Genomic DNA, 27,782 nt, shown 5'->3' with positions numbered 1-27,782 from the left:
GGTTGCTATTTCCTTCTCCAGGGGATCTTCCCAACCCAGGGATCAAACCTCGGTCTCCTGCATTGCAGGCGGGTTCTTTACCATCTGAGCTACTGATCAGCAGTAGGGGAATCCAAGTCTTGAGTCCCTTCTGCTTCTTTATCCTACACTCTACTTCAGAACAGTTGTTTTGTTTTCTTACTAGAATCATCTAGGGAGTGCATATTGTGAAGATTTGCTGTTTTATATAACTGTGAAGCTTTGACAAGTTCCTCGAACCTTATTTCTACTCTAAACCCCCAGAAGAGTGGTTTCTTTTGCCCTACTTGTCACTTAGAATGTATTTTCAAATAACAAAAGGTAAATAAGTTGAAAGGACCATGCTTTGAACTTACTTTGGATTTTTCAAGAAACCACAATTTAAATATTTTTCTATGGGATAAGCCTCTTAAATTCAAAACAGAGACACTTTGGAATATGGTCTGTTTAAATAGAAGTCATTATATAGTTAAATATATATAAATAAATTCAAATGGCTTTTCCCCCTGCTTCTGCTGGCTTTGACCTTTTCTACATGTGTTCCAATATTAGGGCAGTGACTAACTGTGAGTCTTTGGTGAAGGACTTTTATTCCAAACTGGGACTACAGTACCGGGACAGCAGCTCTGAAGATGAAGCTTCCCGGCCTACAGAAATAATTGAGATTCCTGATGAAGACGATGATGTCCTCAGTATTGATTCAGGTAAGAGATGAGGCTATGGACTGGAAAGTCTCAGGATTGAAACTGAAACAGGAAGATGAGCAGATAGAAGATAAGAGAGGAGAAAAACCATTCTCACTAACTTCATATTCCTAACTCTTGGACTTGTCTGTTACAGAAAAACAGAAAAAAGATTGTTAGTGTCATGGATCTTCCCTGCCTGCTACTTCCTGATTGAATTACTCTCCTTTCCCCATTCTGTATAATCTGTTTTCTAAATTTCCTTGCTTTTTTTAATAGATGACATTTAACGTGTGGGCATATATATATATTTCTCAAAGCAGATTATTTGGTTTTGTCTATTCTTTAACAATTTTTAAGGTATAATTTACATACTATAAAATTCACCCACTTTAAGTGTACAGGTTGAGTTGTAGTGAATAATTTTATAGTACGGCTGTCTTCACCCCAATCCAGTTTTAGAACTCTTGCATCACCCCAGAAAGTGCCCTCATGCATGTTTGTCATTAGTCTGTATTGTCACCCCCAGGCAACCACTGATCTGCTTGCTTTCTCTGTGAAGTTTTTGACTATTCTAGAAATTTACTATTAACTAGGGTCACAGTATGTCATCTATTATGTCTACCTTCTGTCATTTAACATGTGTTTGAGGTTCATCCGTGTTGCATTTATCAGTAGTTTGTTCCTTTTTTGTTGAATAACATTCCATTGTATGGATAGCCACATGTTTTTATCCATTCCTCCGTTGATAAACATTTGGGTTGTTTCCAGCTTGGGGCCATTGCAAATAATGTTGCTATGACCATTTGTGTGGAAGTTTTAATGTCCATGTTTTGTTTCATGTTTCTTGGATATTCCACCCAAGAGTAGAATTGCTAGGTCTTAAGGTAAATGTATGAGTTTTGAAGAAACTGCTGTTGTGTTTTCCAGTTTTACATTCCTGCTAGCAAAGTATGGGAGACATCCTTGTCAGTGATTGGTATTGTCAGTCATCCAGTCATTCTAGTGGGTGCATGACAGTATCATTCTGTGCAGGATCTTGGGCCACAGCAGTGAAAGCCCAGAATCCTAACCATTAGACCACTGGGGGGCTCATTCGCATTGTGATTGTAGTTTGTATGTTTCTAAAGACATCGAGCATCTTTTTCACATACTTATTTGCCATTTATGTATGTATTTTAGGCAACTGTCTGTTCAGATAATTTAAGTCAATATATATAAGTCTTCTGACTTATTGTAATTTAGGTACTATTCATTTATTAGTTCTGTTTTATAAACATTTTCTCCCAGATGTGGCCTCTTCATTTTCTTAATGATGTCTTTTGAAGAATAAAAATTCTTAAAGTAAGGATTGAGGGTAGTTGGTTGGTTTGTTTCACTTAACAGCTATCTAGTTGTTCCACCACCACTTGTTGAAGAGTGTCCTTTCAGGATGCTTGTTGAAAGTCAGCTGGCCATATATTTGAGAGTCACATTTCCCTGGTGGCTACGATGGTAAAGCGTCTGTCTACAATGCGGAAGACCTGGGTTCAATCCCTGGATTGGGAAGATCTCCTGGAGAAGAAAATGGCAACCCACTCCAGTATTCTTGCCTGGAAAATCCCATGGACGGAGGAGCCTGTTAGGCTATAGTCCATGGGGTCGCAAAGAGTCGGACATGACTGAGCGACTTCACTTCACTTGATCTAAATGTTTATTTTTTACCAGCACCACACTGTCTTAATTACTATAGCTTGACAGTAAGCATTAAAATCATTTTGTGGAAATCCTCCAAATTCATTTGTATTTCATATATAGTCCAAATAAATTTTCGCATCAGCTTATCAATTTCCTGAAAGTTTTTTGTGGCTCCCTTAGAACTTTCTGTACGTTAGATCATGCTGTCTGCAGATAGTCATTGTACTTCTTCCTTTCTAATCTTGGTGTCTTTTTTTCCCCCCTTGTTTTATTATGCTTGCTAGAACCTTCATTGTGGTGTTGAAAAACAGTTTTGAGAGCAGACATCCTTTCCTTATTCCTGATTTTGGCAGGAAAACATTTTATTAACATTAATTATGGTGTAAATTGTAGGTATCTTTTATCAGATTGATGGAAGTTGCTTCTATTCCTAGTTTCCTGACAGCTTTTATCATAACTGGATTCAATTTTAGATTTTGTTAGCTCCTTTTTCTGTATTGTCCTCAGATGATCATATGGCTTTCATTATTTATCCTATTAATAGAATGTATTACAATAATTATTTTTTGGATATTAAACCAGTCTTTTGTTCCTGGAATAAATCTCTCCTCCTTGCCCCCTCCCCCACTTTGTCTTAGTGTATAATCCTTTTTATATGTTGTATTGGATTTGCAAATGTTTTAACAACTTTTGCACATATGTTCGAGGGCCGTTGGTAGTTTTGTAGTGATGTCTTTGGCTATAGCATCAAGGTAATACAAGCCTTACAAGATGAGTTGGGAGGTGTTCCTTCCTCTGAGTTGTGTGGGATGGTATTATTTCTTCCTTAAATGTTTGATAAATTCAGCAATAAGACCATCTTGGCATGGACTTTTCTTTGTGGAAAGCTTTTTTATAAATAAGCTCTTTAATTTGAAATCACTTTAGATTTGTGGGAAAGTTGCAAAGGTAATAGACAGTTCCTGCATACCTTTCACCAGTTTCTTCTCATATTATGTTACCATGCTAGATACTGGTCAAAACTGAGAAACAAACATTGGTACTTTCTTTTTATCTAAACTCCAGAGTTTATTCCATTTCTGGTTTTTCTGTTCCAAGATCCAATTTAGCATATCAAATTGTAATTTATTGTGGGAAGGCTTTTAATTACTAATACATTTTCTTTTTTTTAATATATTTATTTTTATCTATTTATTTGGCTGCTCTGGGTCTTAGTTGCAGCACATGGGATTTTTAGTTGCTGCACGTGGGATCTAGTTCCCTGACCAGGGATCAAACCTGGGCCCCCTACATTGGGAGCTCAGAGTCTTTACCACTGGACCACCAGGGAAGCCCTCCATTTTCTTTACCTGATATATTTATTTTAAGTTTTCTATTCCTTCTCAAGTTGGTTTTGTTCATTTGTGTCTTTCTAGGAATTTGTTCACTTTATCAAAGTTGTCTAAATTATTGTCATAATGTTATTCATAGTATTCCCTTATGATCCTTTTTAATTTCTGTAGTTCTGTAGTGATGTCGCTTTCATTCCTGATATGGTTTTTTGGATCTCGTCTTTTTGTTTCTTGGTTAATCTAGCTTACTGGTTTAATCAATTTTTGTTCTTTTATAAGGAACCAGTATTGGGAGTTCATTGATTTATTTTTGCTACTCTTTTTCTGTTACCTATTTCATCGATTTCTACTCTGATCTTTATTATTTTCTTCCTTCCAGTTTTCTTGAGTTTGGTTTGCTTTTCTTTTTTTAGTTTCTTTCCTTTTTTTAATATTTATGTATTTATTTTGGCTGCTCCAGGTTTTAGTTGCAGCACACAGGATGTTTGATCTTTGTTGTGGCATGAGACTCTTAGTTGTGGCCTGTGGGATCTAGTTCCCTCACCAGAGAGCAACCCAGGCCCCTGCATTGAGTTCAGAGTCTTAGCCACCAGACCACCAGGGAAGTCCCTCCTTAAAGTTGAAGCTGAGACTATTGACTCTAGACCTTTCTTCCTTCCTGGTATAAACATTTAAAGCTATAAATTTCCCTCTAAGCATTGCTTTGCTGCATCTCATAAGTTTTTTTATGTTGAGTTTTAATTTTCATGTACCTCATAAATTTTAATTTTGTGATTTTTTTTTTTTGACCTTGGGTTAATCAGGCATACTTGTCTCCTCTTTGCATGTGTGTATTTGAATAGTCACCCAAGAATGTATAGAGAATTTACCTAAAGCCTGAGTGTGGCTCTCTCATTTTCAGAATTCCTTGTTAAATCCCTGACTGGTTGGTTGTTCACTCTAAGCAAGAGCTACAACGTCAGAGTAGCAAAGCTACTTGTTAGTGCTAGCACCTTGATGGTAAAGGTACAGTTTTTGCCTACCATGCTGGCAGTGGAACAGCAGTGGGAGCTGCCCCAGGAAAGAGATCCATAGACTCCCACTTTTGTTACCATAAGGTTTAGCAGTTTTTCAGATATAAATACTTATCAATCTATTGTTTGCCTTTGGACAGTTTCCAGCATCCTGAATTTTTTTTTTTTTTTTTTGGCCTTTTTGTCCAGTTTTATGTTTGTTTTCTGCATAGGGGGATTGTCCAGTCTTGTCTCATCAGTATCACCAGAAGTGCTATAGTTTTGCCTATATTTGAACTAGGTAAATGGAATCTTAGACACTGCAGGCATTCTTCGGTGACTTCATCAGTATCATGCTGATGTGTAGTGCTTGGTACAGTTGCTGCTGCAGTATGGTGCTCCATTATGTGAATATGCCAGTTTATCTATCGCCTAACAACTGACATTTCATTTGTTTTTAGTTTTTTTGCAATTATAAGTAATGCTGTAAATATTCTTGTACATGATCCTTAATGCGCACGTGCAAGAATCTTTTTAGGATATCGTAGGATACTGTAAGAGTGGAGTTGCTGATTCTTCGGATATGGAATTTTCAACCTTGCTGGATAATTAATGACCAAAAAGCTTTCCAAAGTGGTTGTCCCAATTTATATTTATACCACCAGTGAATGCAAGTGGCCCATGTTCCACATCCTTGACAACACATGGTATTGTCATTTTAAATTTTGATTTCTGTTTACTAATGGACTTGAGAATCTTTTCATGTGTGAGTTATCTATAGTTTTTCTTTGAAATGTCTGTTCATGTCTCTTGCTCATTCACTCAGCTGTATGTTTGGGGTTTTTCTTTTAGTTCAGAGAGTCTTCTTGTTATTCCTGTAATTATAATTACTAATCCTTTGCAGTTATAAAATGGACATATTACTCCAAGCTTATATTTTGTCTTTACTTTTTATGTTATTTGCTAATAAACAGAAGTTGTAACTTTTAACATTTTCTTTTATGGTCACTGCTTTTTATATCCTTACTGCCCTGAATCTACAAAGATCTTCTTTTACATTGCCTTTGAAAGTTTCATAGTTCTGCGTTTCACATTTAAGTTTTTAATCTAACTGAAATATATTTTTTGTGTAATATTTGAGGTGTTTTCTTTTTTTCATAATGTTCTTAAATAATTCTCCAGCACCATTATTGAAATGAGCCACCTCTTGCTGATTCGCATTGCTTCAGTCAGTTCAGTTCAGGCCCTCAGTCGTGTCCGACTCTTTGCGACCCCCATGGACTGCAGCACTCCAGGCTTCCCTGTCCATCACCAACCTTCGGAGCTTACTCAAACTCATATCCATTGAGTTGGTGATGCCATCCAACCATCTCATCCTCTGTCATCCCCTTCTCCCACCTTCAATCTTTCCCAGCCTCAGGGTCTTTTCAAATGAATCAGTTCTACCCGACAGGTGGGCAGAGTATTGGAGTTTCAGCTTTAGCATCAGTCTTTCCAATGAATATTCAGGGCGGATTTCCTTTAGGATGGACTAGTTGGATCTCCTTGCTATCCAAGAGTCTGTCAAGAGTCTTCTCCAACACCACAGTTCAAAAGCATCAATTCTTCGGTGCTCAGCTTTCTTTATAGTCCAACTCTTAACATCCATACGTGTGAAAGTGAAGTGAAGTTGCTCAGTCTTGTCCGACTCTTTGCAACCCCATGGGCTGTAGCCTACCAGGCTTCTCTGTTCATGAGATTTTCCAGGCAAGGGTACTGGAGTGGATTGCCATTTACTGGAAAAACCATAGCTTTGACTAGAAGGACTTTTGTTGGCAAAGTAATGTCTCTGCTGTTCCATCATAAATTACTTATATATACATATATCTATGGGTTTGTTCCTGGATTTTCTGTTTCATTGGTGTGTCATTTCTTACTAAGTCAACTCTATACTGTCCATCACTGTGACTTTATAAGTTTTTCTGTTAACTCTAGTAACTTCACTTTCTCATTCTTCACAGATGTCTTGGTTCTTTTACACCTGTTTTCCTTATATTTGAGAGTTAGCTTTTCATGTTCCCCCATTTCCCACACACACACCAATAAAAACCCCAGAACTATAGACATATCAGTATCAGTTGACATTATCAGATTATCAATATAGAGATAGTTAATAATTTTCATAGTATTTAAATCTCCCATACAAAGATCATGTATTTAGTCCTTAACATTTTTCACTGAGGTTGATTCATTTTCTCCACAGAAAGCTTGCACTAACTTTTTTTAAAAACTACATTTCTAAATAGTTTTGCTAGTATTTAGACATGTGGTTGACTTTTGCATATGGATTTTTTTATCTGATGATCTCACTAAATTTTTATGTCATTTTTGGTCATTTACATTGCTTTCCATTTATTTATTTTTGCCATGTTTCCCTCCAAGTTTTATTGAGATATAGTTGATAATATAGTATTTAAGGTATAAGACATAATGATTTGATATATATGTTTATTGCAAAATGATTATCACCATTGCCTTCCATTTTTAAATGTTAAAAATCTCTAAAACTTCACTATACAATACAGTAGCCACCATCCACATGTGGCTATTTAAATTATGTGAAATGTGAGGATTCCTGGTGGTCCCGTGTTTAGGATGCTGAGTTTTCACAGTGGAAAACCTGGGTTCAATCCCTGGTCAGGGAACTAAGATCCTACAAACCACATGGCAGGGCCAAAAATTTTAAAATTATGTGAAATGTGAAGTCTAGTATTTTCCAGGATGTATGAGTAACTCTTAAAACTTAAGAATAAAAAGACAAATAGCCATTTAAAAATAGGCGAAATATTTGAATAGATACTTCTTCAAAGATGTGTAAATGACTAATAAGTATATGAAAAGATGTTTAACATCATTAGCTATTAAGGAAATGCAAGTCAAAACTACTTATTAGGATAGCTGTAAGAAAAAAGATAGTAATATAAGTATTGGTAAGGATGTGGAGAAATTGGAACCCTCTAAAATTGCTGGTGAGAATGCAAAATGGTACAGCCACTTTGGACAAATCTTTGAATTCACCAAAAGGTTAAACATTGAGTTACTTTATGGCTTGGCAGTTCTACTCCTAGCCATAATCCAAGAGAAATGACAACATATGCCCACATAAAAACTCATATAGGGACTTCCTGGTGGTCTAGCAGTTAAGAATCCTCCTGCAAATGCAAGAGACATGGGTTTGATCCCTGGTCCAGGAACTAAGATCCCACATGCCTTAGGGCAACCAAGCCTGTGTGCTGCACCCTGCTGAGCCTGCAACTACTGAAGCCTAAGCACCCTAGAGTCAGTGTTCCGCAACAAAAGAAGCCACCGCTTTGAGAAGCCCATACACCACCACAGCTAGAGAGTAGTGCCCGCCCACTGCAGCTAGAGAAGGAGAAAGCATGTGCATCACAATTAAAACCCAGCACAGCCAGAAATAATTTTTAAATTATTTTTGAAAACTCATATACAAATGTGCCTATCAACGTTATTCATAACAGCCCAAAAGTGTAAATAACCCAAATGTCCATCAACTGATGAATGGATAAATAAAATATAGTATAGCCATACAATGGAATATTAATCATAAAAATGAAGTGCTAATAATGCTGCAACATTGATGAATCTCATGTGATGTACCACGTATGATTCCACTTATGTGAAGTATGCAGAAAAGGCAAACCGTAGAGACAGATAGTAGATTAGTAGTTGCTGGAGGTTGCAGGTATGGTGGAATGGGGAATGACTATTAATAGAAACCCCATACTTAGTGGGATTTCTTTTCAGGGTGATGAAAATGTTCTAGAATTAGATAATGGTGATGGTTGTACAACCTTGTGAATACACTAAAAACCACTGAATTAAACATTTTAAAGGGGTAAATTTGTTACGTAAATTACATCTGATTTTTTAAACTTTTTAGTCACATTTAAAGGCTTCCATCAGAGAAGGCAGTGGCACCCCACTCCAGTACTCTTGCCTGGAAAATCCTATGGATGGAGGGGCCTGGTGGGCTGTGGTCCATGGGGTCGCTAAGGGTCAAACAACTGAGCGACTTCACTTTCAGTTTTCACTTTCATGCATTGGAGAAGGAAATGGCAACCCATTCCAGTGTTCTTGCCTGGAGAATCCCAGGGACGGGGGAGGTGGTAGGCTGCCATCTATGGGGTCACACAGAGTCGGACACGACTGAAGCGACTTAGCAGCAGCAGCAGCAAAGGCTTCCATGATAGCTCAGTTGGTAAAGAATCTGCCTGCAATGCAAGAGACTGTGGTTTGATTCCTGAATCGGGAAAATCCGCTGGAAAAGGGATAGGCTACCCATTCCAGTATTCTTGGACTTCCCTTGTGGCTTAGCTGGTAAAGAGTCCACCTGCAATGCGGGAGACTGGGTTCAGTCCCTGGGTTGGAAAGATCCACTGGAGAAGGGAAAGGCTACCCCTTCAGTATTCTGGCCTAGAGAATTCCATGGACTGTATAGTCCATGGGGTCACAAAGAGTCGGACACAGCTGAGCAACTTTTACTTTACTTCACTTCAGTAAAATTTAAAACTCATTTCGTGTGCTTAGTCGCCAAATTGTAACAGATTGGACAGTGCAGAAACAGAATATGTCTATCATAGCAGGAATCGAACCATGGTCTCCTGCATTACAGGCAGATTCTTTACCAACTGAGCTATTACGGAAGCCTTTAAATTTGACTTAAAAATATGAAAAATCAGACGTAATTTACATAACAAATTTACCCTTTTAAAATGTATTATTCAGTGGTTTTTAGTGTATTCACAAGGTTGTACAACCATCACCATTATCTATTGGACAGCACTGCTCAAGAAACATTTTAACTTAATTCACTGGGCACGTTTCATTTTTCAAATCATTCAGATAACCCATAAAAAAATTATTGTTATAAAAATTCAAGTATTTGAAAATCCCAGATCCCATAGACTGTCACCTGTACCAGTACTTTATCCCCAGATAAGAATTGTCATCTGTTTGCTGTTTTATCTTTCTGAATGCTTTTCGTAGTTTTACATAGATACGTGTATCTATATCTAGTTGATAGTTGTTATCATTAGTGTTCCCATGATAGTTTGGTTCTTGATTTCTTGGAAATTCTTATGTATAAGTCTTTCACTCAATTTTTCTCGTCTAGGTGATGCTGGGAGCAGAACTCCAAAAGACCAGAAGGTAACTTGAAATGAGTAAGAGAAGGATGAGAGAGAAGAATATGAAGATAGAAGAAACTTTTGGCCTAACCGTTAAGTCAGTTCAGTCATCAAGATATAACCAGTCACCCTGAAGTCAGCCCCATGGGTTGCAGTTCTCTAATTAATGTTATAAGAATGCAAAAGCTCCTTATAGATACATACACTGAATGCTGTATGAATATAGAATTTGGCAGTGATAAGCTAGATTAATTAATCAAGGAAAGCTTCCTAAAGCTGATTTCTGAACCAGATTTGTAAGAAAGGGCAAGTTTTGGCTGATAGAGTAACTATAAGCTTCTAGAAGTAACTGTAAGCTTCTAAACATAACTCAGTCTGTTTCATTTTTTAAAAGACAAGTTATTCTCAAGAAGCGGTGCTACTATTTTAAAACTTGTCTCCCTTATCCCCTTCCTCACAGCTCCGTGAAGCTATGGCTGCCTTAAGAAAATCGGCTCAAGATGTCCAGAAGTTCATGGATGCTGTCAACAAGAAGAGTAGTTCCCAGGATCTTCACAAAGGTTAGAGTCAGGAGACATCTTGGTATAGGTGCAGGGGTGAAGTCCTACAGAGATTTCATGGATACTGACTGTGTTTGAACATTTCAACGTCTTTCTCTACCTCTGTAGGATTCTTTTAATACCACTTGCTGTTTGCTTAAGTCTTTTTTTTTTTTTGGCTGCATCACTCAGCTTGTGGGATCTTAGTACCCTGACCAGGGATTGAACCCAGGCCCACAGCACTGAAAGTGCAGAGTCCTAACCACTGGACCACTGGAGAAGTGTCTTGGCTTAAGTCGTTTGTCTGATTGCTTTCTACCATGTGATGGCTTTGTCCAAATACCTTTTTAACTCCGTGCTCATGATATCTTCTTTCAGATGAAGGTTAAAGAAAACAGTAACTCAAACTCTAAAAAAGAGGTCTGAAGGAAGCTTTGTTTGTAGAATGCAGCTATTAAGAGATCCCTCCCAGGAAAATGATTTATAAAAGCTGTGCTGTGCTTAGTTGCTCAGTTGTGTCAGACTCTTTGCGATCCCATGGACTGTAGCCTGCCAGGTTCCTCTGTCCATGGGGATTCTTCAGGCAAGAATACTGGAGTGGGTTGCCATGCCCTCCTCCAGGGATCTTCCTAACCCAGGTATTAAACCCAGGTCTCCCGCATTGCAGGTGGATTCTTTATGGTCTGAGCCACCATGCTGCTTGGCATTTAATGAGTAATAGTTAATGTTGTTAATAAGGAGTCAGAAATATTTGGTTACAGTGAGATGGTCTTGAGTTACATGTGAATTTCAATTCATATTTTTCCTGTTAGCATAAAGAGTTGAGTCAGCTGTGTCTTATATATCTGCCCTTGGCCAAGGGAGCAGGAAAATTGGTTAAGGATCAGTGATTACCCCATTTGTCCCAATAACCCAGTACCCTCTTTATTTTCCATTCTTTCCCCAATCTGTGCCATATCTCTTTAGAGCAATTTTGCTTTCTTCCTAGGAACCTTGAGCCAGGTGCCTGGAGAACTGAGCAAAGATGGTGACTTGGTCGTCAGCATGCGCATCCTTGGCAAAAAAAGAACTAAGACGTGGCACAAAGGCACCCTTATTGCCATCCAGACGGTTGGTATGTTCAGGCTAGAGGGAGGGCTAATGCAAGAGCCTGCAGGCCACCATCACTGATCGTGTCTTTTCCCCAGAGCCTTTGGCTTTTGTCTCTCACATAGCAATCAGGATCCACATAGAAACTGATGGTTTCTAAAAATTTTTGTTTCTCTTTTCCGTTTGACTCAGGGTCAGGAAAGAAGTACAAGGTGAAATTTGACAACAAAGGAAAGAGTCTTCTGTCAGGAAACCACATTGCCTACGATTACCACCCTCCTGCTGACAAGTTGTATGTGGGCAGTCGAGTAGTGGCCAAATACAAAGATGGGAATCAGGTCTGGCTCTATGCTGGCATTGTAGCTGAGACACCAAACGTCAAAAACAAGCTCAGGTACCTAGACAGAAATTGTAAGGAGAGTGGAAGCCAGGAGCAGGTCGTCTGCCCTGTTTAAGCCATAGTGCAGATCTCACAATTGGCTCTGATGTTCTTAGTCCTCAGTGGCTGGAAACTCCCTCTTTCCTTTGCCACAGAGTCATGTGGGTGGTTCTTTCTTGCTCCCTTCCCCCCTTTTCCCTTTTCTCAAAGAGAAAATTTGGTCGGGGGAGAATAATCCAGATTGATTAATGGTTAGGGGAACAGAGAATTCATACAGAAGGAAGAAATGGAGACTAAATGTTTTTCAACAATGTGAGAGTCCAATAGTATAACAAGAATAAATCACTTTTGGGAAAGTGGGGATATGTTGGTTAGATTAAGAGAGAATTCTAATATTCTTTTCCATTATGATTTATTACAGGATATTGAATATAGTTCCCTGTGCTATACAGTGGGACCTTATTGTTTATCCATTCTATATATAATAGTTTGCATCTGCTAACCTAAGGGAGAATTCTTAACTCTTGGGGTGGAAAGAAAGAATAGTAGAAAGAAAATAGTACACTGGAACATGTTCCCTGGATTGTGTCTTGTTTGTGATCCAGAGGAATGGAAGCTATAATAATTTCTGGTCATGTTAAATATAGTAACCCCCAGTCTTTCTACCATCAATCTTTCCTTACAGGTTTCTCATCTTCTTTGATGATGGCTATGCTTCCTATGTTACACAGTCTGAACTATATCCCATTTGCCGGCCACGTGAGTGTCCCTCCTTTTTTCTTAGCTCTTTTTGTTTCCTCTTCTACCTTGTATTTCTTAAGACAACCAGTGGAAAAGCCCTAATGTTCTTGGTGTGTTAGTCTCAAAGAGCATAAGTTTGATTCATATTTTTTGAGAGATACAGTTTTATTTGCTTGTGTCTAGTGTTAGTCTTGGCAGCCATAGAGTCAGACATTAGAAGATCATGACTGATTTTGAGTGGATGCACGTATTGTAGATGTGTTTTAATTTCATTTCTGAGTGATTTAAGTTTGAGAAGATGTTACTTCTCTCCTAGTCTCATGTTTAACATTTGTGTAAATCTGCAGTCTGTGCATTGCTTTCAGAGTGCTTTCTATAGAACCTGTATTAGATGGGATCTTCATAGTTTCCCCTATACTTGTGACTCTGGCTTAGGAGAGACTCCTATAGAAGCAACTGTTTTTAGTTGCAGGAAGGTCAAGTAAAATGGCTGTTTCCACATAACATGGCAGTAAATACACTCAGGGTCCTTTGAAAGCCTGATGGAGCATGAGAAGGAAGGAGAGGATTTTTTAAAATCAGTTTATGGTGCCACCTGATTCTTTTTGATTTACCTTTAGGCTTATCAAGTAAGCAAGAATTTCCACTTGACTTTTCCTAAGAGGAAATATCCATTTCTAGGAAATGAGTGACTCTCCTGTGTTTACATACTGCTGATTCAATTAGTATTTGCAGAATTTGAATGTGCATTTGCACCTTAGGTTCAATACTTTCAAGTGGTCATGGTTTTGCTTCCCTTGAGGTTATGATTTCTTCATTTATTTTTTCTCTCCCTCCCAACCTGAAAAATGCCAAACATTTCCTTGTCAACCCTTTCCCCCTATCAAGACATGCCCTACCTGCCCTCTCTCAGCCCTCTTTCTTCCTTGGGACAGTGAAAAAGACTTGGGAGGACATAGAAGACATCTCCTGCCGAGACTTCATAGAAGAGTATATCACCGCTTACCCCAACCGCCCCATGGTGTTGCTCAAGAGTGGCCAGCTGATCAAGACTGAGTGGGAAGGCACGTGGTGGAAGTCCCGAGTCGAGGAGGTGGACGGCAGCCTAGTCAGGATCCTCTTTCTGGTACTCTTCTTAGGAGTCTTAGAGGCGGGGATTTGGGTGGGATGGGGGAGCATAGGATAACTATGGCATATGTAGCTATGCCATAGTTTTTCTTCTTTGTTACTCTCTTACCTATTCTCACTGTTTTGGGTCATATTTTACTTTTTTTTCATTCCTCTATGCATGGTTATTAAAAATAAAGTCCCTGAATTTAAGACTCTAATCTGCACGATAGTGTTTTTGTTTTTGCTTTTCTCCAGGAGTATCCACAATGCGTGTAGATACAGAGAAGGCTGCTAGTTCTGTTTTCCCAGGGTTATTGATAGTATAATGGGACAAAAAAGAAGGATCAGTGAATTCTGAGGTGTTGGTGATCTTTCAAGGCCCAGCTTAACTCTTAAATCTTCTCTACTTGTCCTTTTCTCCCCTCTCACACCTTTCTTAGAATTATATTTCTTCTCTGAGCTATCTCAGCCCTTTGATCCTAATGAACCTTGTTATATGTCTTATACTCAGTATAAACATCTATCTCGTCATTTTTTTAAACAAGAAATACGTGTTTTTGTTTTGGGGGGTTTTATTGTTGTTGTTTAATTCCTGATGCCTGTTGTGGAGCCTAGCACATAAATTTATTGAATAGATAGGGAATTGGGCGTTCATCAGGGAGATTTCCCCCAAGGGAGGCACATGGTATTCTTCACAAGTGGCAGGGTAGATTCTGGCCTTTAACCCATTCCCCTGCCACCTTTCCTTACTTGCAATCCCCTAGGATGACAAAAGATGTGAATGGATCTATCGAGGCTCTACACGACTGGAGCCCATGTTCAGCATGAAGACATCATCCGCCTCTGCACTAGAGAAGAAGCAAGGGGGACAGCTCAGAACACGTCCAAATATGGGTAAGTCCTAAAAGCTATCTGGGAGAGGGAAAAAATGGACAAATCAGCAAAGAGGTGTATGTACGATGGCTATATCCTTTGTTTACCAGGATGACACTACTGCCACATTGAAAACAGGACATGTTCCTAAGTTTCCAGTAGTGGTGATGAATTTGTGTTGCTGCCTCAACATGCTATGGCTCTGATTTGTTCTCAAAAACACATAAAAATCTGAAACAACTAGCTTAGGTTAGGGGTATTGTTGGTAGTAACTACCTCTGTTATTTACATGAGGATTATCTGCTTTGTGTGTGTTATCTGTGGTCATTTTTTTTTTTTTTTTTTGGCTGCGGTGGGTCTTCATTGCTCAAGGACTTTCTCTAGTTGCAGCTAGCAGGGGCTACTCATCATTTCAGTGTCCAGGCTTCTCATTACAGTGGCTTCTCTTGTTGCAAAGCATAGGACCTAGAGCATGCGGGCTTAGTAGTTCTGGCTCCTAGGTTTTAGAGCACAGGCTCAGTAGTTGTGGCACACGGGTTTAGTTGCTCTGTGGCATATGGAATCTTCTCAGTTCAGGGATCGAACCCATATCCCCTGACTTCCAGTCTTAATTTTTATCCACCATGTGTGATTAACTTGTTTTAAAATTTTGGTTTTGTTTTTATATGTTCCTGGCATACGTTTTGGTTAATTTTTCTTGACAACATCAGTTGATCAGAGAATATATTTTTGAAAATTTTTACCAAAGTATAACATAATTGGCTTCCCTGGCAGCTCAGTGGTAAAGGATCCATCTGCCAGTGCAGGAGACACAGGTTCAATCCTTCAGTTGGGAAGATCCCCTGGAGGAGGAAATGGCAACCCACTCCAGTATTCTTGCCTGGGAAATCTTGCGGACAGAGGAGCCTGGTGGGCTACAGTCATAAGGTCACAAAGAGTCAGACATGACTTAGCAGTTAAATAACGACAGCAATAGAATAATTATTAATGTAAATTGTCCGAGGCAGGAAGATAAAATCTTACTATTTAAATGAAAGTCAGCCTGTGCCAATATTCCAACTCATTGGTATAAATAATGAGATCTACCAGTCTTAGCACTTAGAATATTTCCGTTGTTGCTTTATTATATAAATTGAGAATCAAATCTGTGAATGAATATAAATGGCACAGCTCTTAGGTTCTCTGTGGTCAATCTCCTTTTCTTACAGGTGCTGTGAGAAGCAAAGGTCCCGTGGTCCAGTACACTCAGGATCTAACAAGTACTGGAACCCAGTTCAAGCCTATGGAACCCCCACAGCCGACAGCCCCACCTGCCCCACCTGGTCCAGCTCTGTCCCCCCAGGCAGGTGACAGTGAGTGAGTGCCATTCCTTCTTTTTCAGCAGTTTCTTTTATATTACATTTTCTGTATCCCTTACTGTATGATCTCTAATCTCCTAGAAGCTTGGAAGGCCAGCTTGCCCAATCTCGGAAGCAGGTAGCCAAAAAAAGCACATCTTTCCGGCCAGGATCTGTGGGCTCTGGTCATTCCTCCCCTACATCCCCTGCACTCAGTGAAAATGCCCCTGGTGGGAAACCTGGGATCAATCAGACATATAGGTGAGAAAATCTCAGGCTCTCTGTTGGGAATGTTGGCAGTGTGGACTGAGTGGTCACTATATGGGGAGGTTCCTTGGCCACAAGGGGCCTCGTTAAGATTATGACGGTGAGAAGTTTGGACTTGAAAGCTTTAACCTTGGAATTTTCCAGGAAACAAAAAGTAAGAATAATTGAATTAGAAATTAGGTGCCTAGAAATACAATCACCAGAAAGTCATTTGTTAAGACTGCTTCTTGAACGTGGTGTCGTCATCGGTACCATAGAAAGGGAATTTGGTAGCCTCTTTCCTTGAATCCTGGGGGTCAGTACGGGCATTTATAGGAAACATAGCAAGGGAAACAACTAGCATGGATAGAAGACTGGATGCTAGTCCCACAATTCACAGGAAAAAATAAAATTCACAAAAAAGACACTGTTGAAACAGTTATTATCAGTTAATGAAGAGTAACCAGGGTGTTTCATTGTCCAGTAAGGCAAGAGGAAGTTTGACTTACTTGTGTCATCCTTAGCTTCAAGTGTATAGCTATTTGACAGGTTAGAGAAGTGGTTTAGCCAGCTAATGGGCTACTTATACAGCAGAGAGGTCCTGTTGCCTTCTGATCTGATCTCTTGCATCTCATTTTCAGGTCACCTTTAGGCTCCACAACCTCTGCCCCAGCTCCCCCAGCTCCCCCAGCACCCCCAGCCTTCCATGGCATGCTGGAGCGGGCCCCTGCAGAGCCCTCCTACCGTGCCCCCATGGAGAAGCTTTTCTACTTACCTCATGTCTGCAGCTATACTTGTCTGTCTCGAGTCAGACCTATGAGAAGTGAGCAGTATCGGGGCAAGAACCCTCTGTTAGTCCCACTACTCTATGACTTCCGGCGAATGACAGCCCGGCGCCGAGTTAACCGCAAGATGGGCTTTCATGTTATCTATAAGACACCCTGTGGCCTCTGCCTTCGGACAATGCAGGAGATTGAGCGTTACCTTTTTGAGACTGGCTGTGACTTCCTCTTCCTGGAGATGTTCTGTTTGGATCCGTATGTTCTTGTGGACCGAAAGTTTCAGCCCTATAAGCCTTTTTACTATATTTTGGACATCACCTATGGGAAGGAAGACGTTCCTCTATCCTGCGTTAACGAGATTGACACAACTCCCCCACCCCAGGTGGCCTACAGCAAGGAACGGATCCCGGGCAAGGGTGTTTTCATTAACACAGGCCCTGAATTTCTTGTCGGCTGTGACTGCAAAGATGGGTGCCGGGACAAGTGAGTTGGTTAGGGAATTGTGGCCCTGCCTCCAACTTTGTTGTGGTTTCCTTTATTTCTACCACTTTCTTTGCCTTATACTGCACTTCTCCTTTCCTCAGTTTCCTTGATCTGCTTTCTTAGCTGTAGCTCCTTCTGAAAGGCCTCCAGAGAGGCTGGGACCCCGCAGCATAATCCTGGGTACATGTTTAGATAACATTAGACTCATTGGACATAAACTTGAACATACTCCGAGAGATAGTGGAGGACAGGGTAGCCCAATGTGCTGCAGTCCGTGGGATCACAGAGAGTCAGATACAACTTAGCAACTGAACAGCAACACATGTGTCTTACGTTTGTTTTTTTCTCTGATTCTCCTTTTCCTTTGCTTCCCTCCATCATGCATTCAGTTGCTAGTTGTGTCTCTTTATCTTACTTTGTCATATTCCTACTGTCTTTTCCTTTCTCATTTACACGTACGGGAAAAGAAAAAGAAATTTTACTACCCTGTCACCCTCCTTTTATCAGTAGTACTTCTTGCCTCTGAAGAAAGTCTCACAGCTCTAGTAGTTGTACCCTTCTGTTTTATACAGGTCCAAGTGTGCCTGCCATCAGCTAACTATCCAGGCTACAGCCTGCACCCCAGGAGGCCAAATCAACCCCAACTCTGGCTACCAATACAAGAGACTAGAAGAATGTCTGCCCACAGGGTAAGTAGTCAGGGGAAAGTTTAGCACCTCAGAGACTGAATTCTTGTTTGTCTGTGTTTATAGGAAATAGCAGCATTATAAAATTGAAGCCAAAAAAAAACCTTAAACAGACATTTTATCAATTAAATCTTACTTACCAAATTCCCAGCACATATTTCTTCCTTGGGCTTTCCTTGAAATGAATGCATATAATGATTGAATAGTATCTAGTAGTTTTCTGTTGCAGTAAAATATGACCTTGATTTCATAGCTATATGATTATTCTAACAGATTGTGGTTTACTCTGGCAAGTGAGACATATTCAAAGAGAAGTAGGCAGGGGCCTGATTTATAGGACTTTGTAAATCAGAATAAAAATTAGAACCAAATTCATGATGTGATAGGAAGTTGTTAAAAGAGTATTTTAAGCAGACTACCGATGTCTGCCTTTTAAAGATTACTCTGACTTCTCTGTGAAAAATAACCTTTAGGGCAGCAGCAATAGACTTTGGAAGCTCAATTAGGTAATTTCAGGAACACAGGTAAGAAGTGGTGGTTGCTGGGGCTTGTCCTAGACTGAAAGTGGCAGTAGAAATGAGAAAGGATAGATACCACAAAAGAGAAATGAATTCACAGTGACTTCAGCCTTCTCAAAATAATGTTAGACACTACATGGCAATTGAGGAATCTATTCAAAATTCTAAGGAAAATGATTTTTTAAAAATAATTTTATATGTTTGTTTTTGGCTGTAGTGGGTCGCCCTTGCTGCGCAGACTTTTCTCCCGCTGTTGCGGGGGAAGCGCTGCTCTCTAGTTGCGGTGCATGGGCTTCTCATCGCCATGACTTCTCCTGTTTGCAGACACAAGCTCTGGGGCTCACAAGCTTCAGTAGTTGGTGGCACATGTGCTCGGGGATGCACTTGGAGATAGAGCTACAGAACGTGATAGATTGACTATGGAATGGGAGGGAGAAGAGAATCAAGGACAAGTCCTAAATTTTATACTTGAACAACTAGGTGTATGTTGGTTTTCGTACCAAAATGGAAGACTAGAGCTAGAGTTGCAGGTCGGAGTGAAATTCAGCTGTTCTGGCCACATTAAGTTTGAGGTGTCTGTTAGGCAACCCAGGTTGAAATGTCAGGAAGGCATTGAGATTTCTAGAGAGAACTGTAAGGACTGGCGTAAAGAATTAGGAATCGTCAGCTCAGGAGTGGTAGTTACAACTTGGATGAGTTCATCTGGAAAGACCATTGATGATAGAAAAGAGAAGGTGCCCAGAAGTAAGTCCTGGGATTTGCAACTGGAAATTGGACAGAGGAGATAAAAACATGTGAGACTAAGAAGAGACGTGAGATCAGCATGTGGGATTGAGGAGGACAGGTAAGGCAGAGAGAGGACTGAACAAAGTGGGATATAGTGTGCTAAGCTGGATATATATGAATATGTGACCTAATTAGCCTAGTATGTGAGAAATACATAATTAACAGAAAGGACAAAGAGGAAAGAATGATCAGTGAAATAATTCAGATGTTTCCCCATAATGAAAGGGTCTGTGTTTCCAAAGTGAAATCAAGTTCTAGCATAACAGATGAAAATAGATGCCCACTAAAGCACGTGATAAAACGTGATCATTACATCCATAGAACACTGAGGACAAAAAGGAAATACTGAAACTTTCTACATAAGAGAAAGATACCACAAAAAGAATTCAGAGTAACTTCAGCCTTCTTAAAATAATGTCTATAGTTAGATGGCAATTAAGGAATCTATTCCCAATTCTAAGGAAAATTATTTATTTTATATATATATAATTTTTTTATTTTTGGCTGTGCTGGGTCTTCGTCACTGCACAGGCTTTTTGCTAGTTGTGACAAGGAGGGTGCTACTCGGGTTGCAGTGCACAGGCCTCTTGCCACGGTGGCCTCTCCTGTTGTCATAGCACAATGTCCAGTGCACGTGGCTCATAGTGGTTCCCGGGCTCTGGAGCACGGGTGCAGTAGCTGTGGTGCATGGGCTTAGCTGCTCTGTGGCATGCGGGATCTTCCCAGATCAGGGAGCAAACCTGTGTCTCTTCCATTGGCTGGCAGATTCTTTACCACTCAGCCACCAGGGTAGCACAGGAAAATTATTCCTAACCTAGAGTTCTAAACCCAGGAAAGCTGTCAGTTGTGAGTTAAAGTAGACTAACATTTTTTTAGACATGAAATACTTCAAATTTTTCCATTATTTCCCCTCAGAAAATTACTGGAAATGTTCTAAGTGAGGGGAAAGACAAGAGAGAGGAAGGCACATAGTGATCTGGGAAACAGTGGATCCAGCTCTAAAGAAGAGTGAGGGGAATCCCACATGATAGTGAAGTTAAGGGGGCTTCCAGGCTGACAGTTGTGCGCCAGATGTAGAGAACAGCCAGTGTGAGAGCAGGTCAGACTTGGCTGCAGGAGAAACTTTTGGGAAACGGGGTTTGATAGAAAGCCTGATGTGTCTGAGTATCATCAGAGGAAATCAGGACGTAAATTTAAGCTGAATGCATATTGAAAACTGAGCAAAGCAGAACACCGCTATTAGCGTTAGCTACATTGTGTCATTGATGTTTTACTTGTAATAAAATTGAATCGTGTAACAATGTTTAGATTTGATAATGCTGTGAGTGTTCATTATAGCTTTTTTTATAGGTTTGAAATGTTTCATAAAAGTATTTTCACATAACCACAAATATGTTCCTCCCCTACTTAAAACTCTTTAAGAGCTTTCCACTGCACTTTGGATTTTATTCTGACTCTTAATCTTGGATCACAAGACAGTGTACTATCTGACCCCTTCCTATCTCTCTCCTTCCAAAACTGTTCCAACCACACTGACACTCTTCAGTGCCTGGATCGAGTTCGCCCAGTGTTTGCCAGCCTACCTCGAGAGCCTTTGTACATACTGTGCCTTCTGCCTGGCATCCTTCCACTGTTGTTTGCATGCTTATCTTCTTTAACCTTGAGCTCTCTCTCAGCTTTGCTGTCACCTCCTCAGAGAGACCTTCTTTCCTGGTCACTCTCAAACTAGGTCGTTTTCACTCCTTTAATTCTCTCATTCAGAGTTTGTCCTTTTATAGTATCTGTGACAACTTTCATTTTATTTGTTGACTTGTTTTTGGTCTCTTTTTCCATTAAGAGATAATCTCCATGAGGGCAGGAACCTTGTTTCTCTTGCTTACCGTTGTATCATCAGCAAATTTTTACCCAGTGCACAGCGTATACTAACCGCGTAAATTCTGTTGAGTGGATGAACGGTATTCTGTTTAGCCGTTCTGAAAGTTTCATGTGGTGGTGATTAGTAGTTGTTGTTCAGTCACTCAGTTCTGTCTTGACTCTTCCAACCGTACGGACTGTATCACGGAGGCTCCTCTATCTATGGGATTTCCTAGGCAAGAATACTTGGGTGGGTTGCCATGTCTTTCTCCAGGGCTCTTACCAACCCAGGGATTGAACCCACATCTCCTACATTGGCAGGTGAGTTCTTTACCACTGAGCCACCAGGGAAGCCCTTGGTGGTGATTACACCTGAATTCACATTCTGGACTTGTCCTTTCCAAACTGATCCTGTTTTAGTTAACAGAGGATATGAACATTAATACCTTCCCAACCCCAGTAGAGTTTTTGAGACCTAACAAAGTTGTTTCTTGATGTGGTATTGGTTACATGGTGTGTGCAGTTTGTGAAAAATTGTTGAGCTGTAGACTTTTACATATTCTTCTCTCTATGTGTATTATGCTTTAATGTTTTAGTAAATTTAAAAACATACCTTTATAGGGCTGCTGCAAGGATAGAATAAGAGAATGTATATAAAGCATTGATATATTGCCAAACACAAAATATATGTGCTTGGTAAATAGAAGCTGCTGTTACCTTTGCCTAGAGAGATTTTGCTGACGTCATCAACTGACTGTACTGTTGTCATCTTTCTAAAAGCGATTGTCTTCCTTAAATTTACATACCAGAAAAAAAAGAAGTTAAACCATAACACAAAGTAGAGCATAAAAATAGATACTCCCTAAGAATAGGACAGTTTTCTCAATGTATTATCTTCCTTTAATGTTGATATTTACTAGCTCTCTCTGATTAACTTCAATAGTTTATTTTTTAAATAGTTAAGCTATAACACCTTGAACTAGATAGAAGTGAGCTCCCTGAGAGGAGAGATCATGACCTTTTCCATTGCTGTGTTCCCACTGTCTAGTACAGCTCTTGGTGTTTAATAAATGTTCACTGAATAAAAGAATGAAAATCAGTACCAAAAGCAAGAGTCCCATGAACTTCCAGTTCCTCATCTTTTGCTCCCTTTCAGTGTCTATTATATGGGCTTCTGATTTCCTTAAATATATTTTATTGTATCAGTTTCTACAAGCTGACTTGTTTTAACGGCTCTTAATCTATATTCACATCCTGGTTCACTTAGCTTTTCTCCAGGTGTTAGACATTCTTTTATTCACTGTTGCTGTCTTTAGTGTTATAAATATCTGTATTAATCACTTTCCCCCCTTCTGAGTTATTTCTTTGAGCTATATTTCCAAACAAATCGAAGAGCATAGACAGTTCAGTAAGTCTACTTATTTAGATCATCGCCTGATAAATGATGACACCTTAAAAATTGTAATAGTTCTGTGAATGTAACAGATGCTCTAGTGATCATGATATGATTGATTTTATTGTGATCTCCTCCCAGAGTTTATGAGTGTAACAAACGCTGCCAATGTGACCCTAACATGTGCACAAACCGGTTGGTACAGCATGGCCTACAAGTTCGTCTGCAGCTCTTCAAGACCCAGAACAAGGGCTGGGGTATCCGTTGCTTGGATGATATTGCCAAAGGCTCCTTTGTCTGTATTTATGCAGGTTGGTGATGAAAGGGTTTCTTTCTGGGGTTAGAACATGGTGGAACGTTGAATCAGAGACAAGTTGAATTTAAGAATAAAATGCTTAACCTGTGAACTAGGAGAAAGAAGACAGGATTTTCTTCTATAAAGAACATGAGTGATGCGCCTGTCTGGGTGAATCAGGAAGGGTCAGAAGTGCTTCAGGAGAACAAGAATGAAAAGGGATAAAATTGTGGACATGTTTCAGCAGAGAGAGACATGGTTTTAGAAAAACTGACATGTGTCATTTTTTTCCCACATCACTCCACACAGAGATTTAGCATAACTTAGGAAGAATGGGGTGGCAGAATGGGCAAGATCTAAAGCTCCCCTTACTCTCACCGTTAAGACACTAAGGAGGAGGTATCATCAAAGAGAAACAAGAGACCATAATGAATGTTATTTGACTCTGTACTGTGGGGCTGGGTATTGATGAAATGAACTTTATTCTTTCTAAAAGCTCCTCATAACCCTGGAAGGCTTTCTCTTCATTCCCAGGGAAGATCCTGACAGATGACTTTGCTGACAAGGAGGGCCTAGAAATGGGTGATGAGTACTTTGCCAATCTGGACCATATTGAGAGCGTGGAGAACTTCAAGGAGGGGTATGAGAGTGATGCCCCCTGTTCCTCTGACAGCAGTGGTGTAGACTTGAAGGACCAGGAAGATGGCAACAGCGGTACAGAGGACCCCGAGGAGTCCAATGACGACAGCTCAGATGACAATTTCTGTAAGGACGAGGACTTCAGCACCAGCTCGGTGTGGCGCAGCTATGCTACCCGACGGCAGACCCGGGGCCAGAAGGAGAATGGATTGTCTGAGATGTCTTCCAAGGACTCTCGCCCCCCAGACCTAGGGCCCCCACATATTCCTGTCCCTCCATCAATCCCTGTAGGTGGCTGCAATCCACCTTCCTCTGAAGAGACATCTAAGAACAAAGTGGCCTCGTGGTTGAGCTGCAACAGTATCAGTGAAGGTGGCTTTGCTGACTCTGATAGCCGTTCATCCTTCAAGACTAGTGAAGGTGGGGAAGGCCGCACTGGGGGAGGCAGAGGGGAAGCTGAGAAGGCTTCCACCTCAGGGCTGGGCTTCAAGGATGAGGGAGACATCAAGCAGGCCAAGAAAGAGGTAAGCAGTGTCAGGGAACTCGGAGAATTGTGGCTGTTATATAAGTTTGATGTGGTGACAAACTTAATGCAATCTCACCATGAGACCATGAGTGCTTTTGTTATTGTTTTTGACCATACCACATGGCTTGGGGATCTTAGTTCCTTGACCAGGGATCGAACTTGTATCCCCTGCAGTGGAAGCACAGAGTTCTAACCACGGGATACACTGCCAAGGAATTCCCTCACCATGAGTCTTCATATGCAGATGATTTATTTGATAGATTTCTATGGCAAACCTGATTAATCTTCCCCCTAATACATTCCTATGGTGGTGTGGTTGCTAAGTCATGTCTGATTCTTGCAACCCCATGTTTGTTTAAAGAACCAACTTATTTTACAGTCAGCCTGATGTGGGGAAAGTACCTGATTCATTCCAAAGTGGAGGATTTAAAAATAATTTTTTAAAACTGCTACCTCAGTTTATCTACATCGTTGCTTTCATTATAGTAGAAAAACAAGAATTGATCTTAATGTATTTTTAATGATGTTGAAACTTACCACATTACAGGTGGTGAACAGTCCCCTGTCCTTGGAATATTCTGCCCATGGTGTTTTCCATGCACATTTTGTAATGCCCTATTATTGGGAAGGGTTAAAGACCCCTCCCAATGGGGCTTCCTGATGAAAATGATCGTTATTCTCAAGTTGGAGTGTAATTTCTCCATACACACCCAACTTGAGATAGTGTACCTCTCGCTGGCTAATATCTTTAGAGGTCATCTGAGGTGAAGTCTGCAGTTGTTGGATATATTATCTAGAACCATGGAAACATTCAGCCGTTCACTCACTCTGTTTTCCAGGACCCTGATGACCGAAACAGGATGTCGATGTAAGTGCTTCACTTTCTTTACCTGTTTCCAAATCTTCCTTCTCTCGAGCCTACAAAAGCAGCCTAAGAAACGGCCAGTAAACCTGACCCCTCTCATGTCTTCGTCTCCCATCAGAGTTACTGAAAGCTCTAGAAATTATGGTTATAATCCCTCTCCTGTGAAGCCTGAAGGACTTCGCCGCCCACCAAGTAAGACTAGTATGCATCAGAGCCGACGACTCGTGGCCTCTGCTCAGCCAAACCCTGATGTGAGTGGCCTCTCTCAAGCTGTGCCCTACCCAGCCTCCTGTTTTAGAGTGTGCGTAAAGGAGCATTCTTCTCGTGTCAAGTCTGTCACCATATACTTTTGGACATTTTCTTGCTTCTCTGGTCTTGACTTCCTGCCTCATTTTCCTTCATCCAGCATCTAATCTCGCTATAGCCTCAACCCCTTCCTGCCTAACTGTACCTAAAAGCAGGGATTCCAAGGGGCCCTTTCCATTTACTCGGTTTTTTTATACACATATATTTTTTGGCTTCACCGGGTCCCAGTTGCTGTATGCGGGATCTTCCATCTTCCTTGCAGCATGGAGAATCTTCTTTATTTGCAGCTTGTGAGATCCAGTTCCCTGACCAGGGATCCACACCAGGCCCCCTCTGCTGGGAGTGTGGAATCCCAGCCACTGAACCACCAGGGAAGTCCCTCTCCAGTTACTCTTATTCCTTCTTTTCACCCTTCTGCTTCCTCAGGATATCCTGACCCTGTCCAGCAGCACAGAAAGTGAGGGGGAAAGTGGGACCAGCCGGAAGCCCACTGCTGGCCAGACTTCAGCCACAGCCATGGACAGTGATGATATCCAGACCATTTCCTCTGGCTCTGAAGGGGATGACTTTGAGGACAAGAAGAACATGTCTGGTAGTCTGGAAGAATTTGTGGGGTAGTAAGAAGGAACCAGTAGGGGGAAAATTCAGATCTTAGAATTGAAGCATCCCTGGGAAGACTCCCTGACTCCCAGCTAAACTGTTAATAGTGTGTGACATATCCCCTCCCCCTCTTCTTTCCAGTTGCCTTTTCTTTTCCCTCTGCTCCTGTATCCAGCAGATCTAATCCTGCTTGAAAAAAACTGCCACCTTGGGCCTTTGCTTCAGAGTCTCAGCTTATTGGTATTCCTGAGGTGCACTGGGTGGGATAAAAATGGAAGCAGGAAAAAAAAAGGAAGTAGAAGGTCCAATCCTGAGGTAGGGTGGACCTAGCCCCATTCTTCTCCTTGTCCAGGTCCAATGAAGCGCCAAGTGGCAGTAAAATCCACCCGGGGTTTTGCTTTGAAATCAACCCATGGGATTGCCATTAAATCAACCAACATGGCATCCGTGGAAAAGGGGGAGAGTGCACCCGTTCGTAAGAACACACGCCAGTTCTACGATGGGGAGGAGTCTTGCTACATCATCGATGCCAAGCTTGAAGGCAACCTGGGCCGCTACCTCAATGTGAGACCCCTTTCGCTCACCTGTATATGCTGGTTATCCCCTAGTCCTCACATTTCTAGTTCTTTTAAGTAGAACTACATAAACCCACCTTTTCTCATTAAAATTCTTGATCGCGAAGAATCTTAAAAGAGGTGGCTTTCAAAATTTCTGTTGCCATGGGAGGATCAAATGGCATTGTTTTGATCCAGCACTCGCTCACCCCACAAAACCAGATTCTGTTTCCTTGGTTCATAAGTGATCTGTACTTAAACCTACAGCACAGTTGCAGCCCCAACCTGTTTGTCCAGAATGTCTTCGTGGATACTCATGATCTCCGCTTCCCGTGGGTGGCCTTCTTTGCCAGCAAGTAAGAGGGAATCAGGAAAGGGGATGGGTGGGTGGGGAAAGCCCAGGTTGGGGAGGGGCCAGGACGTTCAAAGGGCCTCTCCCCCATCTGTGATCCAGCTCCCCCTACACATTCAGTCATCGCAGGCCTGGGTTTCTGCTGTTTGACCACACCCCTTCCTCCTCTTGCTCTTCAGGAGAATCCGGGCTGGCACCGAGCTCACCTGGGACTACAACTATGAGGTGGGCAGCGTGGAGGGCAAGGAGCTGCTTTGCTGCTGCGGGGCCATCGAATGCCGAGGGCGTCTTCTTTAGAGGACAGCCTTCCTCCCGACCTTCTGAGCCTTCCTGAACTGCCCTTTCCTCAGGAACTGGGTCTCCCTAACTGTTGGATTCTGACCCCCAAGTTTCTAGTCTAGCTACTCCTCAGCTTCTAGTAGATAGAAATGGGGGTTCTGGATCAGGAGACCCCTTCCATTGCGGTGCTAGCAGGCAGGGTCCCTCCCCTGCCTCCCGAGGCACTGGGGGTGGGAGAGGTTACCACTCTAACCTGGGCCTGACATCCCTTCAGTCCTCCTGTGGCTCACCCCTCCCATCCTACATTTGTTCAAGTGTTCATTCTTCTAACAGACTTTATTCCTAGAATGAGGGGTGTGTATTTTACTATCCCTGGTTTGTATTGTTTCTTGAAAGTCTTTTAACAAGATGTTAAAACTAAGATTGTGATTTGATTTCTTTCCCTCAGCTCCCAGTTCTAGGTCTTGATGAGAGATGAGTTTTTCCCCGACCCTTCCCAATAGGCAGCTGTCATTAATCCTGACCTTTCTCTACTTTTGCTTTTTCTTATTTGCCATGTGTTATTTTTTTAATGTTGCATAACCATGAGGAAGGCATGAGGAAGACCTTAGTTTATTTAGTTGATCACTCTTCTCAGTTCTTAAGAGTCTCAAACACTTGTTG

At 41.0% G+C, this 27,782-nt stretch overlaps 1 protein-coding gene across 4 annotated transcripts in view; it reads left to right on the top strand.

The window, feature by feature from the left end:
• The window catches only part of SETDB1 (SET domain bifurcated histone lysine methyltransferase 1), a 29,437-nt gene extending 1,659 nt beyond the window's left edge, over positions 1-27,778 (top strand). For 3 of the 4 annotated variants that reach the window (XM_052636532.1, XM_052636531.1, XM_052636534.1), the window contains exons 3-22: positions 571-722; positions 9,875-9,909; positions 10,348-10,447; positions 11,415-11,540; positions 11,708-11,909; positions 12,580-12,653; positions 13,571-13,761; positions 14,510-14,639; positions 15,827-15,974; positions 16,058-16,216; positions 16,843-17,466; positions 18,039-18,155; positions 22,845-23,014; positions 23,533-24,161; positions 25,003-25,031; positions 25,147-25,279; positions 25,761-25,926; positions 26,287-26,498; positions 26,756-26,844; positions 27,020-27,778. In XM_052636532.1, the coding sequence (XP_052492492.1) occupies positions 571-722; positions 9,875-9,909; positions 10,348-10,447; positions 11,415-11,540; positions 11,708-11,909; positions 12,580-12,653; positions 13,571-13,761; positions 14,510-14,639; positions 15,827-15,974; positions 16,058-16,216; positions 16,843-17,466; positions 18,039-18,155; positions 22,845-23,014; positions 23,533-24,161; positions 25,003-25,031; positions 25,147-25,279; positions 25,761-25,926; positions 26,287-26,498; positions 26,756-26,844; positions 27,020-27,137 (3,604 nt within the window). In that variant the 3' untranslated portion in view covers positions 27,138-27,778. The remainder of the gene's footprint in view (positions 1-570; positions 723-9,874; positions 9,910-10,347; positions 10,448-11,414; positions 11,541-11,707; positions 11,910-12,579; positions 12,654-13,570; positions 13,762-14,509; positions 14,640-15,826; positions 15,975-16,057; positions 16,217-16,842; positions 17,467-18,038; positions 18,156-22,844; positions 23,015-23,532; positions 24,162-25,002; positions 25,032-25,146; positions 25,280-25,760; positions 25,927-26,286; positions 26,499-26,755; positions 26,845-27,019) is intronic. The other variant, XM_052636533.1, reaches the window with a different exon arrangement.
• Positions 27,779-27,782: the final 4 nt, after the last annotated feature.

Source organism: Budorcas taxicolor, chromosome 3 (genome assembly GCF_023091745.1).
Source record: "Budorcas taxicolor isolate Tak-1 chromosome 3, Takin1.1, whole genome shotgun sequence".
Classification (NCBI taxonomy): domain Eukaryota; kingdom Metazoa; phylum Chordata; class Mammalia; order Artiodactyla; family Bovidae; genus Budorcas; species Budorcas taxicolor.
The sequence above is the reverse complement of the archived record's forward strand: the minus strand, read 5'-3'. Positions and strand labels throughout refer to the sequence as shown.